The sequence below is a fragment of the Oenanthe melanoleuca genome, chromosome 2, assembly GCF_029582105.1.
Source record: "Oenanthe melanoleuca isolate GR-GAL-2019-014 chromosome 2, OMel1.0, whole genome shotgun sequence".
NCBI lineage: Eukaryota > Metazoa > Chordata > Aves > Passeriformes > Muscicapidae > Oenanthe > Oenanthe melanoleuca.
Window position 1 is genome coordinate 111,600,219 of NC_079335.1, and position 17,599 is coordinate 111,617,817.

At 38.0% G+C, this 17,599-nt stretch overlaps 1 protein-coding gene across 2 annotated transcripts in view; it reads right to left on the bottom strand.

Moving 5' to 3' along the window:
- Positions 1-17,599, bottom strand: part of LOC130249872 (ubiquitin-conjugating enzyme E2 E2) — a 196,125-nt gene that overhangs the window by 33,921 nt on the left and 144,605 nt on the right. For both annotated transcript variants that reach the window (XM_056485023.1, XM_056485024.1), the window contains exon 4: positions 1,144-1,276. In XM_056485023.1, coding sequence (XP_056340998.1) covers positions 1,144-1,276 — 133 coding nt within the window. The remainder of the gene's footprint in view (positions 1-1,143; positions 1,277-17,599) is intronic.

The window sequence follows — 17,599 nt, forward strand, 5'->3', positions numbered from 1 at the left end:
CAAAAGGGCACACCCATCCTTTCACAAGTGCATCAGAAACAAGGTAAATATTTTTTCATCTCATAGCTCCTTCTGTGGGGTAATCTTCCATACACACTCTCCAGAGAGGCAAGGTGAACAATCTACCTCTTTTTACTTTGTTTCATGGAAGACAGCCCCATCAATTTATTTGATTCTATTAACTGCTCTGCAGGATAAATTCTCCCGGTTTCTGTTCCTACTAGAGAACATGTGTGTTAAGATTTGCACATCCAGATAAGGTCTTCCAAGCATCTTGTGTCTGACATTGGTAATTCCTTCTCTCTGTAGGCCAGAGGATGCATTTTAGGAGGATGTTTGCCTTTTTTATAAATACATTAAACATGTGGTTTCAATAATCCTGTGATCAAGCAGTAAAGTCCCATTCTGACATCCTCCTCAGCAACTATTACTATTGGTTGTAGATGATGCTTTGTATTGCCACATTCCACCCTCTTCTGTTTTTGCAGTCTTCCTAATCACTAAATTTTTCATGTTTGACATTTCAAATTGATCATGGTAATGATCTGTCACCTTCATGTTATAGATACAGTTCTTTGTTTCTGGTTGGTACCAGTATGGACAGCATTATAAAAGGAATCCCTAAGGATTTCTGGAAATCTCTGTCACTCCAGTTTCTTGGCTTTGGTGCCATATTTCCACATTCTTCCAGAAAACTGATGTAAAGCAATTACTTACAATATCATGCACCTGCAGATATTATATGGGGTAGTGAAATAGGTGCATATTTTTGTCCAGACAGCCAATACAAGCCTGGTGAATTATATGGGTCAACAGGAAAGATTAAGTATCTTCAGCTACTTATAAAGGGTGCAACTCAAATATAAGTGCTTTCATATTAGAGACAAATCAAATTTTAAAAAATAGCTCCTGGAAATTATGCAACCTTTTGCTAAATAAATCCATATCCATTCAGCTATACTGGCAGCATGCAAGCAAATTTTAGCCAGTTATTTAAATTATTTCTACTAAAAGAGTCAAGCTTAAAAATTCATTATTGCTTTGAAAGTTTTATGTTTCATCTTAGAATGATATACCAACACACACACTGAAAATACCAGAAGGAGAAGACTCCTACAAGACTTTGAATATCCTTCTACTAACCTTGGGTGGTTTAAAAGGATAGTCCGGTGAAAAGGTTATGTCAAGGAAGAAAACTCCACCTTCATATACAGACCCTGGAGGCCCCAGTATAGTTGACCTCCATTCATAAATGTTGTCTCCTTTGGGTCCAGCACTAAAATAGAAAACAAAAATATAACATAATAACCACATACAATCAAGGATATGCTGCATCAGTTATACTCTACCAGTAGTACTGCTGGTTTTGCTGTAACACCAGAAACCAAAATTGTAAATCACATTCATTAAGTTAGATAGAACATGCATCTGATGTCCTGTCAGAGGACAGGAGCTGAGCTCTGTCTGAGAAGTGATATATTCAGCTGGGAAGAAGTATTAAAATCACATCATAAATTATTCAAATATGCACAGAGAATTTCCCTACTGTCTTATCTCAAATATTTTTGTGGGCAGATCTGAAAGATTTACAGTGCAAGGATACAGAGACTTTGTTGAGATGTCTTGTCACTGTCTTGCTTCACGAGCCATTCTATTTTCACCTACCTCCTCATCCACCTACCTCCTCAGTCAGCAGCAGTGTAATTACACACATTACACAGCACAGACTGTACTAAAGACTGGGTACAACCAACCTTGCAGCTGCACTTGTTCCTAACCTAAGGTCTCCTCTGCAATCGTTGTCCTATCCTAAAAATAATATAAATAGGAAGTGGGTTATGTTAATTATGTTAAATCAAATCGGAAGTGTTGGATTATGTTAATTCAAAGTCCTTGGTTAAAAGCACAGTACTGAAATTATATCTAAAATATACAAAACATAATCCTGTATGGAGCAAGAAAAATCTTTCACCTGTATGGTGAATTCCTGAAAAAGATGAAATAAAATATTAACTAATAAAAGTTCTTGGGCATGACTCTTCTAAAAGCCAGTAGAGCCTCCTTTCATACAATATAATGCCTGTCCATACAAATTCACATTTTACTCAGGATGGCCTCTTAAACCATATGAAGACTTCTTTTCCATTCACAGCCTGATGATTACAGTCACTGACACTGGATTTTAATTAGGATCAATTGGAATGGTGACCTCTAGGTATCTAATTAATATTTTTTAGAGGAAGGCAGTGCTGGTAGGTATCTCAAAAAAGTGATGTGGCATTGTCTTAAGGCATTTTTTTGTGAAACGATTCTTGTTATGTTTGCAGTGAAGGTTTCTGCAGCATGCAGGGGTTTGTGGAATCACTCTGTGTGTAGAACAGCTGAAAGCTCTTGGCTGTGCTCCATGCCTCCCAATGTACCCAAGGCATACAATTATTATCTGACATCATGTCATGTTCACTGCTCAACTATTCGTTTTGTTCACTGGAAGTTAATAAAACACACTTTCACCTGCAATTCCTTGGGCTCCCTTCATTAAAACTTCTGACTGCAGGATTCCCTGAATACAGCTGCACGACTCAGTCCTGTGCAGAGCACTTCATTAGTCATGGTACCTACATCCATTTTCTGTAATAGCTGTAAATGCTTCTTGGCTTTCTAAACTACCTTGCTTTCTCAACAATAATGGGTTACAGAGACTATAACATTATGGAACGTTCATTTTCTATCAGCCATAGTAACAAAACTAGCAACTGTTTTAAAGATAAAATCTGGCTTTTTAAGTGGCACAATAGCAGAAGTGTTGCCATCCATATTTCACAGTGTCGATAATACATCAGGTTGCTAGCTGCCAAACAAATTTAATTTACCCAGTTCTCAGTTTGCATTAACCTTTGAATAATAAAGCACAGCTGAGACTGCTGTAAGAAACAAACCAGAGAATGAATAATTAAAACCACCTCCACTGCCTTTAGAGAGACCAATCCTGAGTCAACAGGGAAGGTTTAATTGTGACTGAACTAGGCATTAAGGGGCTAATTGAACTCTTTTTAAGCCCAAACAAATGCAGTCCTACATCAGTGGTATGGTATAAAATGTTCACAGAAAATAAAACTCGTAAAAAAAAAAAAAAAAAAGTAGGCAATTATTTCAAATAGAAAAGACAAGAAACAAGGCAAGTCTAAATCTAACACCAAAAGAGCCCATAATATGTGAAAAGAATCCCTTCTCATTTTCTGTAGGAAAATGTTCTAACACTTAAAGAAGCAATTCCTCAGTCGATGCCAGCAGGTTAAAATGGAAGTGATATAAATGTCATTCCCAGAGAGATGTTGGAAATAGTAACAAAAGCTAGCCCTAGCTCTTTCAGAGCTTATTTAGCCAGGAGGCGATGGCTGGGCTCTTTCTAGATTTGAGTAAGGCTCACTTTTTTGATCATAACTCTCTCTGATAGTGGCATTTTTATACTGCATATTATTTTTATTTGTTTTGCCTATTTATTTAATTGCATTAACATTTGAAATGAGCAGTCATTAATTAGAATAGTTGGAAAATGCTCCATCTGCCAGTTGAACTGTTTCGGCACGTCCAGCTACAAGCCCAGCCTGATCACACTCTGAGGATGCTGATTAACATTAATTGAAGGTTTTCTTTGCAAATGAGAGATGAAGCTTTATTAAGTATTATTATTAATTTGAAGAATAGCTTAAATTGTATGGAGTGTGGGAAGACTGCTGTTATTGACGCTGCCTGTTGGAGTGCTTACTTGGCAGCAGGGCTGCTCAGCCATGTGAAATACCAGCCCATGTGCACAGGCAACAGCTGGTATTAAGGGCAACAGCATGCACAAGCATCACTGTTTTTCATTTTTGCATTAATAATACAAAAAGTTTGACAGGTGTATTATCTTTGTTTTCCTTCTTTCTTAATTGTTAAGCCTTTTATTTATCCACGTTACTAGCAACCCGAACAGGCTTCACCAGAGAAAATTCCCACATGTGCAAGATCTCAGGCATAGCCTCATTCTATAAGGTTTAAAATGCAAGAGCATTTAATTACCCTTCTCTCTTCATGGATATCTGCCCAACACACTGAAGCCCAAATGTTTTACATTCAGTATGATTTATATTCCAGCCCTATTAAAGTTACTGGCAACCAAACCACAGATCTCGAAGAAAGTGCACTAAACAGCTCAGTGCCTGAAGTTCTGTAACCTTTGGAAGGACAGATTCAGATGTGCATCCTCTCAGCAAAAGGCAGACTAAATCTGTCCTGAATCCAGCTGGTCCAGGGCCAGAGCACACATGTGCTGCCTGTGATGAACCCAGTGCTGCAGCAGTCAGCTCCAAGGCAGAGGTACCAGCGGCTGGGCAGCTCCAGGTGGAAGTGGATAAAGTGTTTGAGGTGGTCAGGAGGACAGGTCTGCTGTCAGACCAGCAGTGCAGCCTCCCAGATGCTGACACCCAGTGACTCTGCGGGGTGGGGCAATCAAGGAACAGCAGAGAGGTTGGAGTGTGGCTCTGGAACTGGTGTTCCCTGCCTCTCCAGTGTTAGCTTCCAGGTGGAATACATAACACAGGACCAAGGAGGTGCAGCTGAGCCCTACAGACTTGAAGTTATTAATGGCTTGCCAAGAGCCAGCTGTCTGTATTCCCCTACAGCTGATGAGACCCTCCACAGAATGCTGTATTTCACCTCTGAGGAGGTTTGCTCAGTGGAAGAGCTGCAATAGGTGGACATGGAGCCAGTTTTCTTCCAGAATGACATCCATATGAGTGTGTGAAATTCAGGACAAAGGAGTGAAAATATGTAAAATGGTCTTCTTTTTATTTCACTCTCCTTTGCCTCTCCTGTATTTCACTTCTGCCATGGCTTCCACACATACTTGCAGGTGAAATGTATGGACATCAGTTACAGTTGTTAGCAAAACACTTTAAATGCTACTAGAGCTGAATGAACTTTACTTTAAATATGCTTACCACATGGAGTATTTTCTATTCCCTCACTGTTTTAGGCAGGCAGCCACTTGAAAGTAGTGCTGATAAAAACTGCTTGTCCAGTGCAATGCACTATAAACACTAAGCTTTCCCTGCATTTAAAATATCCTAAAATATTAAATGCAAAATAATTTATTAGGAGAGTTGTATGAAAACAACAGCACCCATGAGATATAGCAGTTGAAAACCTAACTGGAGAAGTTATTAAAGTACTGTTGATTTTTCAGCTGTCATTTGTATACTAATGTACTTAATTTCCAGAGAACAATTTCAAAAAGTGAAATTACAGAAGGTCAAAAAAATAAGAATGTCTACCTGGATTATCAAGTGGTCATACAAAACAGATTAGTCAAAGTAATGTCATAGTTTTTAATCTACCTTATATTTCTTGATGAGAGGGTCACATGCTTTCCCAGTGTCCATGACTGGAGGTAGTATAAACTCATAGTGTGTTTCTGGTAAGGTGGAAATTCAGGACTATTTCAGTGTCTTCCCTTCTGTTCTTGGTCTCTGAACTCTGCAGGTATCCACAATTAAAGTGGATACTCTTTGACACAAGGGAAAGGCAAGCCTGTAGCACAAAACCTACAGGATTTTAACTTCAACCAGTTTTCTAGATCTGATACACGAACAGTGCATGGCAGGGAAGTGATCAGGCCAAATGGAACAGGAAAGCACATTGGTTGGAGGCCTTCCTATTCCTGAGGACTCAGAAAGAAATGGAAAGATTCTTGAGGAGGATGTGAGTTTTTTACAACACTGAAGAATAAAGCAGAACCAGGATATCACTGGTTCTTTCCATGGCATTGTCTATGGCAATTCACTCCTGTTATTGTATTATGTAATCTGAATTGCCTTAGCACACAGAAACACACATCAGAACCAGGGTGCAGTCTGTGGAGGATGCAGTCCCTCTCAACTATCTTTGGTAACTCATGACAGTAGGAAAAAGAAGGATACATGCAAGGTTCTTTCTCTTCCTTGTCTTTCATTGTGCAGGGCCTTGCTTCAATGTTTAGGAGCTTTCCCTGTGAGGAGAGAAGCTCATTACAGAATCATGGCCCTTTCTAAATATTACATCATTTTCTTGCAATCCCATTTCTTGCACATCTAACAGATATGCAGGAGCAGATCCTGCCTCCAGCTGCTTCCTGCAAATGCTTTTGGGAAGCCACTTGCCCAGAGGGCAAAGTGGATACCAAAGTATGGAAAAGTTGGCAAAGCAATTTAGGAGCACAGCTGGTGAGGGGAGAAGATGGATGTGGCAAAGCAGAAGACTGCAGATTCAGCTTTCAATCAGATACATCTCCTGAGAAGCAGATATGAAGCTTCATTAAAATAAACTCAGTATACCCTCTGCTCTCTGTTTTTGCCAAAAATGAAACTCGTTCTAAGCAGAAGTGTTGCTTTGGTCTGCACCAGGGCTCAAGGCTGACCCTGTAGTTGGGGACAACCATGAGACAGCAGTGGGGGAGTTGTTGCTGGATAATCTCAATCTGGGAAGAAGCAAATCAGCAGCAGCTATGCTGATAGATCACCAGGTGATTCACCACACCTCCACAACCCACCAAGCCCTACTCAACAAAATGCAAAAAGTGCCACTGAGAAGCAGTGACATCACAGTCCTGCAAGCCCCTGCCATGTTTCTGTAAATGTGGAATGGATACAGGCAGCATTAGGATAGAGACGGAGCCAGCCATACAGCTTATCTGCTGAATTCCTCCTGCTCTTGTCCCAGTACTCCCTCCTCTGCAACCCTGATCCACCACCTCTCCAGCTTTACTACTCCCTTGTCACTAGCTATTATTCTCTGTAGTATTGCATGTATTTGCTAGTTTCTGCCTGAGGCTGGTTTCTCCCCAGCCTTCTCTTTGTATGGTGACAATTCATTGCTCCTTCACCATGGTGGATCCTTCCTCACTTCAGGCACATGCAGATCCCACTCCTGCTAAACCCCACTTCTTTTTCCCTCATCAAAAGCCATCAAAACATCCTTTTATTTTTTCACCTTTTTCCAGAAGTGAGAAGAAGGTGAAAAATGGTACAGGGGTGGTTAATTACAGTACAGTAATTTTGTTTCCCTCCTTCCCTGGAAAAAGAGGAGCAAGCAGAGTGGGAGCTGCAGCAACAGTGGTGTAGGGAAGGGAAAGGGAATCACAGCTGCCTACCCAGATGCTACAGTGATATCAGGAGATACTTTGGTAAATGTATGTAATAAACAGTTGCCACAGCAGCCAAAATAATACACTTCTACAAAACAAAAACAAAGAGATAGCAGGGAGCACTGAGACTGCCTGTGGCAATGGGCACTGCTTTGTGGTTAATAATACCTCTGCTATGAATAAAATTAGCAGGCTGGTCTCCAGGCAGTAAAATCAAAGAACAATTAAAGAAATAAACCCTTTCAGAATTAGAGATAAGTGCTAACTTGAACTGTAATATTGATGACTTAAATTTTCCTCAAGAAATCAAGCCCCCATTTTACAATGCATAGTATTTTTAATGTCTTTTTTTCCCCCCTGAAAATCTTCATTTTCAATTAATCAATTAAATAATGTATTAAAGCTATCATCATCTCAATTCCTTTATCTAGATGGTGCAAAGAAGTGCCATTATTAAAATGCTGAAGATGCTCATTGTTCTTACTAGATTAATCTAGACCAAACCTAGAATTTCAGCATTAAATTTGAGGCCCAAGAGATCTACTCTAAGTACTCTAAGTAAACTAACTCTTTAAGTAAATTACAACATATATTTACATTTTAAGAGAGTTGTTCATTTTACTTTAAACAGACTCCACAGTTAGTGAAAAATCTTGCCTTACCATGACCTAACACTTGAATTTGTGACTATGCTGGATTCAGTATTTTTGGTCACCCTACAATATAAATGGGATTTTATGTCTTACATATGTTGGAATATCAATAGTATTAGATGAGGTAAGTATGATTTTTGAGTAGGTAACTTTCATTAGACTTAGTTATTCATAATGGAAACAGAGGTTGAAATGATTGGGCCACTTGTCACTCAGAAAGACTTTGGCAAATAGAGACACATCAGACAAATCATCTACACCCCTTAGTTTCCATTGCAGTGAGAGAATTCAGCTGAAAATTTTGAATCAGACTTTCTTCCAGTTCTTTCTGTTTTCTGTCTGAGACCATCTTTCATTAAGGAACATCTTGGTTATTTTTTTATTTTTTTATTTTTTTTTAAAGTACTTTTAGGCAAGCAGCAAGGGAAGGAGGATATTAAGACATTTTTCTAAGTCAGGCTGCAATTCTTTCAAACTGGTTATACCCTTCTTTTATTATGTGCTTTTTATTGAAGCCAGCTACCATTTTCATGTACACTTTGCAATCAATATGGAAGAACATATAGGAAAACAGATCCCAGTGAGCTGCCAAAGGAGCAATAATGTATTACAGGGTATTGTTGACATTGCTTCTTATGCTTATTGAGACCACTGGAATTCAGTATGGTACAGCATTTTTTAATTGTCAAGTCTTCTGTAGTTTTAGGAAGGTATTTCTAGGGATTTATTAATCATCCAAAGTGAGATGAAGTTTAACTTTAGGCTTCCTGCCTCTTTCTTTCTTGCAACAAACCTGCAGCACACCAGGTCAATGTGCCCAAAGTCTGTATGAAGCAAATCCTTTTTTCTTGTGATTAATTTTATCTGCCCTCCTATCACGGGAGCCATTAAAAATTACTGCCCTTAAAAATAGTAATTTTGACCCACAGTATTAATATCAAATAGATTAAGACCAAAATAAGTATCACTTAGTTGATTTTGTAATTTTCTTCTAAATAATATTGCTAAAAATTATTAAAAGTATCCTAGTGCTTTAGTAGACTGGCTTATTCAAAGAGCACTTTGATGCTTTTATTCTCCAAAGCCCTGTCCTCAGAGCATTCCTGAGATAGAAACCATCATGAAGAGAACTGCTTCTTAATGCACAAAATAGTTATTTATATTATACAATCTACAGCAATTTATTCACTGCAAACACCATTACACAGTGTATGATCACAGCATGCTGAGTATTCACAATGAGATTTTAAAAATGGCAATTTTGTTAAGTATTCTCCGCTTTGTTCAGCTGAAGAAAATTACATAAAACCATTCACAGAAGGCTTGCCTTGCTCAGAGTAGGAAACAATCATTTGCCTCCTATTACACACCCATGGGCTCAATTCCCTTCTGCCACATCTTTTGTTTCTTTTTCTTTTAAAGTAATACCAGTATCTGAAGTTCCAGCTCTTTTAAACTACCAGAAATTGCCTGTATAGTTTAAAAAAAGATAAAATATTTTTCAGCCTGATTTGTCTCTATGGGAAATTACATCAAACATGATTTGTAGCCTTATTTTAGTAAACAAGAAAACCACAAGTACCCAGGAATGAAAAACACTACAGAAGAATGAATAGGCTGTCCTGGGACCTTCTAACACGACCTCCAATCTTGCAAGTTGCCAAGTGATATTATTTTCATGTTACTACTAATTTGCTGTTCCTTGAGTTTTTTCTTTCCCAGGATTGTAATTTATTTTTAATTTATTTAATATAACTACTTTTCAATTTAACAACATTTCCCTTTGCAGGCAACAGTTGTAATTTACCATTATCTCTTCTCTAAGTTAATCAGAACCCATGACATGCAACAGTGGGGTGGCACCACCAGGCACTGCATTTTTAAATTTTAAATCTGATTTAAAAGGATGAGGTGACTAAGTGCAGACAGATAACACAAAAACCCCAGAGCAGCTGGAAGATTTAAGAGGTGTAGTAGGGAAGAAAGCATTCTTTAAAACAGCACTGACTTTTTAGTTTCTGTGGAAACCTTAGAGGCAATGCAGGAGAGAGAGGTAGACAGGACTAAAGCTCAAACATACTAGAAAGACTTCTCATGAATGGGTGGAACAGCTTTGGATTTGAAATGCATTTGATACGTTGATTTGATCACCCAGAAAAAAAATTATGGCAAATTCTCAAATTTTATCAGAAATGATGAAAAATGACAAAAAAGCCACACACGATGTATTTGTGATGAATGGATCAAACTGAACTTCAACTAACATGTCCTTCACTTTGAGATAATGGACTGCTGATTTCATGTCAGAAATTTTTTAAAGTCGTATCCAAAAAAGATCTTTACAATACTCTACTTTTAAAAATATTCTACACTAGTCAGACATTTCAGTAACTGAGAATTATTTAGACAGGATTATTCCTTATATATGTACACGCACACTTTCTGATTACTATGGATGCTACAAGCAAGGCAGTAATATTGTTCAATGTCTGCACATTCTTCTTCCTCAGAAAGCTGGTCTTCTAGCTGGTCCACTAGTCATTGAATCTTTCCCCAAACAGCAAATTATTTATCCAATGGCCTCTAAAGAAGCTTGATTATTCAGGACTGTAATCTTTAAGAGTCCTTAGGCAGTTGTCTAAATAAGAGCCTAGACATTTTGAAACCTTATGTGACAAGATAATTTTGCAACTTTTTATTCTGAACGGCCCAATTCTGAAATTTCCTTTTGTGACACTGTATAGACTTTAATTTTACACATAAACTGCTTGTAAAACTGTTCCAAAATATTAATGAGGGGAAGCAATGAGAAGAAAATTTAAAGAACTATTTAAAGTTTATCTCAAGCATATAATACAGCTGTGAAACCAACAAGTCTGCTCGTGTCCATTTTGTAAACAGAGGAACAGGCTTAGATACAGAATCCCCCCTCATTTCAGTGGGAGATTCCCACATGCTTACATGTGAAATGCTTGTTTACACAAGGAAACAACTCTTTATTATGGCACAGATTAACTAACATGATGTTAAACACATTATAAAACAAGTCATTTCCTCCTGAGTAAACAAGCCTATAAAGCCAACAGGCACAGAAAAAGGAAATTTGATTCTGAAATCCATATACTTCAAAAGCAGATTCCTTTTATTTAGTCAATTTAGTTGAGAGGCTGCCTTATTTCTGCAGATCTCTGGTAAACAGAAGAAAACACACTTGGAAATTACTGGCAAATGGATAGGTTTTCACAACCTTTTTCCCTTAAATTGAAATTACTCTCTTACTTCAAATATGGAGACCAGCCACAGGTCCAAGGTGAAAGAAACCTTAAAACGTCTCAACCCTTGGTTGAGACTGATTGCCCCCAGTGCAGTCCACACACTACTTGTCAGAAGAAACCACCATTTACAGGCAATTTTCTTAGCAAGTCTGTGGTATGAACTTTACACCACTTGACAGACCTGCCAAAATGAATGGGGACGTGCCAGAGTCAGACTGGGACCCAGTGATGTGGCTTCTTCTAAGCCAACAGAATATTGTCAAGACTTTAATGTGTCTGGGGTCAGGGGACTTAACTGGATACCTGACAGGATAAACAGAAAATTAAATATAAAGGAATTTCTTGTTTCTTCATCAGTGTCATTTTCTCCTAGGATCTTTTGGGAAAGTCCTCAGGGCAAAGGTTAGAAAAGGGCTTATGTAGGAAGTCTTCTGTTCTGAAGTGGCTGGAAGCCTCTCAAAATCAGACCTGGAGTTACCAAGTGTGGCTACAACAGTCCCAAAAATGGTTATGCCACAGACTTCACTATAAGAACAGGATTGTTCCAATGTGTTTTTCAGTAAAGCAGAGCTCACCTGGGACAACTGAGGCTACATTCTTCTCAGAAAACACACACCTCCACTGTGCCCCATGGATCACAACTTCAGTTAGAAAACCACTCCTATAAATGGCTTTGTTTCATCCCTGCCTGCATTTAAAAGCAGGACTGAAAAATACAAAGTGGTTCTGGGAAGAAAGATGGCAAAACCTGTTTAAGAAAGGGACGCCTGTTTGTCATATGAAGGTCAGAATGAAAGGGTATGGCTGGGAGGAGAAGTGCTCTGCCTCTGTTCTCAGGGTGGGAAGGCAAACACCCAGTGTGCAGGTACCTGCTGGTGAAAGCAGTCTTCACTCAGAGCTGGGCTGAGGAACTCAGAGCCCCGTAAAATTCCTCTCAAGATTTCAGGTGATGCTTTCAATACTTTCAGGGCCTCACACATCATCTGCATGAGAAATGACACCCTATCTAATGAAGATTCAACATTTCTAATTAGTAAGAGGGAACCAGCATTCTAATCTGTAAGTCATAATCGATGACTCTGTCACAGAAGAATTAAACATCACATTTTTAAGGTGAGTTTTTTTATAACCACTGAGTATGTAGCCTACATCAAGATAAAATACCAACAACAGTTGAAATTGCCATTATAATTTCCTTGGCAACAACAACTTGGAATCCTTACTCAAACAGATGTTTTTTGCATGATAAAAATTACATTTGTGTTGTTTTCTTTCCCGTTTTCAGTTCCAGCTCATCTCCTTGGCTCAGCTGCTGGTGATACCTGCTCTCATCATTGTTTATTTACTCATAGTATTACTGGCTGGCTGCACTAAGTGACAAACAGCTGCTCTTTCAGTCAGAGCTACCACCATGAGGAGAGCCCCAGAATACCACACTAGTCATGCAGAAATTCACAATGCAAAAATAACATGTGGCTTAACCTATGAACACTAGAGCTCTATTACTTATCTTTATCATGTGCTACTACTTATCTTTATTATCCTAATCATGCTTGCTTAAATCTTGTGTATTCAAAGAAAACAGCTGGAGCAAATGGCCATGAGCTACAGAAGTGTTCATCCTGTGGTCTCTGGTACAGTCCTAGCCTAGATGGCTCCTGTCCAAGTTGTCTGTACTTGGAGACTCTCTGCTGGTCTGCATTTAATGAATAGTTTTTTTTTTTTACAAATCCATCTCTCAGTGGACAAACACTCTAAGATTATCACTGCTGATTCCAGCCCTGCTGAGAAAGTCTTAAAATTTACCACTCTACATATTAAGAGGAAAAAGTGTTCCTCTGCCAGATCATACTGAATCACAACAATGTGCATATGTATTCCTGTCACAGTTTCTGCCCCTTTAACTGTTTTTGATGCCTTCAAAATAATCTTTTTTAAAATTACTGTACTTGCCAATTGTACATTCTAGAAGGGAGAGCAGCTGTTTCCTCACAACTGTATGCAGAGCCTTTTGAAGAAAATTTTGTTTATTAATAGTAATCTGTTTTTCATAGCTTTGCAATTTTTAGATAATAGGGTAAAACACAATCTTCCTTTCATGTTCTCTGCATGGTGAAGAGACAGATGCAATTGCAACAGACTACTTACGCTGAGGGCAAAACTTAGAACTGCTTAATGTGACTTAATGACTAAAAAATGTGCATCATTTATAGATGACATCTAGTACTCTGCTAAGTTGTTATTATTATGGTCAATGAGTATTCTTCCCTGCTGGTTAGTAAAAGGATTTGGAATTAAATCTGTTTGTATTTCACTTGTTCAAGTAGCACACTGAAAGCAACAGAGCTACCCACGTAAGTAACACAAATGGGATTTAGTCTTTATTCCCAATCTTTTTCTAAACAGAAGCTCACATATAACAATGTATATATAAACTTGAAAAACACAGAACTGAGAGAAAGGGGAAAAAAACCTCAGGACTGAAGAAAGGCTATTTTACAGCTACATAGACATGTAAACACCTCCAGGAACTTTGCTTAATAAGGCCAGCTACTTTCAGCTATCACTTCACCACCCGTGACAATCTTTGCATGAAAGCATTTCTTTCTCCCCCAGGCAACACTATCAAGTTAGTGCAGTTCCCTCGAAATACATAAATGCTGTATTTAAAATTAAATGTATAGCATATGGAGGACTGGAGCTGTGCTCTGGAAAGCAGCCCCCTCACCCACCCAAAGCACTCACATACATGAACATACATCCTTGTGAAACGTGGTAAATGTGACTGGGAAATGTCAGAATACAGAAATTTCCTGCAGATTTTAACTCATAGCAAGACACACTCTTGTGTAAAAGATACCAAAGGGTCCATGGTTCATCCTGAATAACCTCAGAACATGATGTACACAATGAAGAAGTCGACTCAGCAGTGTTTAATACATGAGCACTCTTCCCCTTATGGAATACATTACTCAGCTTTTCCTAATGATACTGAATTGATCTACTTGTTAATTTACCAAACTAGGTGTATTCAACCCCAAAAACAGAGAGGCTGAGAGTGACACAGAACTTTCCTGGGAAATGAAGGCTCAGCTCTGTGTACTCAAGCGTAGATCTGGGTTTCAGTGATACCAGGGATAAAACTCTCACTGACTTCAATACAGTGCACAAAAGACAGCATTTACTAACCACTTATAAGCACATAAAATGTGCATGATTTTGTGCCTGCAATTTTAAAATCACCTATTTTTAATGAGTTGTGGAAAAAAAGTCGTGTGTATAATTGCACATTCAAATTTATGTTGACCTACTTTAAATTTTTTTCAGTTTATCATGTTAGGAAAAATATTCTAAAACTGTAACCTCAGATGATCAAAAAAACCCCACCCCAAACTTTCAAAATAAAAATGCAGGGTATAGTGGTTTGGTCCCCAAAACCACCAAGCTTTGATCAAGAGTTTTTTGTTGCAGCAATATTTCAGAATCACATAAAAATATGAACAACACTTGTTGCTTGACTTCCATTCCCACTGCTCTAGAGGGTGTCTGTGTTTGTGCAGGATGATTTAAATACAAATCTCTGACATTCAGAAATGAAAGGTCTGTTCCTGTGTGAAATAAGAGAACTCATTAACTTGGGAAGTCTATTAACTTGTTTGACAAATCTAAATGTATTACATTTTTGGTGTACATTCCTTCATAAACTAATACTCCCTATTTAAAGATTATTTCTATTTTCATTTGCATTTTTACACTTACTTTCAAGTAATTTTATCATTGATAGGGATTACTGTTGGGTTCAGGACTCAAATCTTATTACAATATAAAAAATGAAATGCTTTTACATTAATAGTTTCTCTGCAGAGGTAAAAGGTCAAACAGAGTAGCACTAGACAGGAGAAAATGAATTAGTAAACTGAAGGGAAGATAATCAGTCTGGTTTCAAGGTTAACTTTCTGTTCTTTATTGCAGTGAGGATTTTTTTCCTTCTTTTTTTGAACTTCTAAGAGCATGCCAATTCCATGTTCCAGCCTGCTGTGCTACTGCAGCAGAAACTACACAAATAGACAAAAAGTCTAAGAATCACACCACCTTAGAGAAACCCACCCTGCCTCTCAGTCACTCCCTCTGAAAAAATCTAGAGCAAAGAAATACCCTTTCTGTTGAAAATAAGGAAACTGAGGTCCTGGGAAATTGACAGGTAAAGTATATTTATCTTCCCCAAAAACATGACTGTGTGAATAAGAGGTGCTCCCAAGGTGAGCAGTCAGCTGCCTCCCTGGATGTGACTGTAAATACTGTGTTTAAATACAGAAACACAATATTTACAAATAGAAATTACACACAGCATGTCCTTCAAAAATCTCTCTGCCATTGTCTACAGTTTTTTTGTGGTAAACAACCTAGCATAAACAGTGGGTAGTAAAAGTGGTTTAAAAATAATTTTATGTTTAGCAAATGAAGCAGTATTAGCAACAGCCATTGCTCTTGTGTTGAGAACTGCTCTTATTTAATTCCTTACTTTGACTTCATAAACCAAATAAATACATTTTACTTCACAGACTGAGGAAAATCTGCAAGAATCAACTTTTTTTTTGCTTTGCAAGCTTTGGAGAGCTTATCTAAAATGTTTCTACATCTTATTGTATGAATAATTTTATGTCTGAACTTTAATATATTAAAAAAAAATGACAGGAGAGATTGAATACGGGAAGTGCCTCAAATACAATTTAAATTTATGCTTCTCAACTTAGGCAAATTAGGATTCCCCAACAATGTCACTTAAAAGTTTTGTATTGACATATCTCATAAAAATCACGTATTTTTTTCATCCCTTTTCATCTCTGTTTTCCTCTTATAGCCTCAAGTATTTTTCATTTGTCAGCTATAAAACATTATAGTTATTCATTACATATGGCCTTGGCATACTTGTTATAGCTACCCAGAGTACATTTCAATACCAGAATACATTTCTCAGTTTAATACACTGCTAATGAATCAGATAAAATCCAAGTGGTTTGGGGCTTCAGCTGACACTAACTTATGACCCCTGTAATCACATCATGAGCAGAAGCAGCTCTGTACCTTTTGTGCTCAGGACCTGCACTGAAACTCACCACAATATTCTTGCTCTGTGGCTTGTAATTCCTTCCAAATCTCAGGAAATGTATTTACATGTACATTGGACATTTTTTTTCAGGGGAGGTTTGTGTTATGCTAGCCACCACAGATGCCCAAAAATCAACATCCAAAAAATGCATATTTAAATATACATCCACAGTCATTCTATAGTTATTATTTCTGGTATTTTAAAGACAGTAGTTTGCTACATTAAACTATTTCACACCAGTCCTCCTCACCAGAGACTGACCCAGAACCAGAAACTCCTGACTGAGGAGTGGGGGTGGGCAGCTGCTCCCTTGCCAAATGTATTTTCAAATCCTTTAACAACCCACGCTTGACATTCTTCATTCATTCATTCATTCAATAACATTTCTTATACATGCACATGGAAGAAAAAAGAGAAAGGTTCAGAGCAATGCCTAGTCCTTTGCTGTGGGCTTCCCAAACAACAAAAAATACCTGGACCTGAGAGGTGAAGGAATAATTTTATGAAACTATTTCTCTGCAGCCACACACAGCACAGCTGGCAGTCACTGCTCTACAACAGTTAAAACTTAATAATATGTTTCTATGGGGTGATGCCAATGAAAATATTCACAGTACTATAAAGAGGAGTCATTAATTATCTTCAGGTCGTTACCAAATGTTAGGACCCAGCACTAAAAATACACAAGGAGGTGAACAACAGTACTTTGTGCACATGAAGCTACTTAAGGACATACAATGCTCACTACCCACGATTCCAAGAAGCAGCTTACTGTTTTTGACAGCAAAGTGAAGAGTTATATTCTAGGAATTGAAATAAATTTCTTTTACAGCATTATTTTTCAGGCAGTACACTACCAGAAGGCATTAATAAAAAAGGCCTGTTTAGTTCTCAATTACCCAAGGATGGTGCATTTCAGAAGAGCCTTAAGAGTTTAGTTTCAGATTTTTCAGGGGGTATTTTTGCTTTTTGTGGTTATAGGGCATGTGGTAAGTACCCACAGCAGGCACAGAGTACAAGACTTGTTATCAGCTCAGAGAAACATTATAATCAGGTTTTCATCTGTTCAGCAGAAGCTCAAAACCAGGATGCCTCGTGTTGAACATCTGTACCTGCTGTACAACAGTGGAAAACAGATTTTAGAGCTTGAGGTGAAGAGACCCAACCTCCTCACACAACACCTTAAGTGAGCTGGTGGCTGTCTGTTGTAATTGATTCTTTTTAACTACAGAAGCAGGCTCAGTCTCACTGCAATACATCCTGCAGGGAGAGGAAAATGAGAAAACTGACTGTGGTACCTCTAACGAGCAGAATACTTCAGCACACATTCAGATTCACTGCTGATAAGGAATCTATTTACTTTAAGATAGGCAAGAAAAATCTCTGTCAATGGGCAGAATAA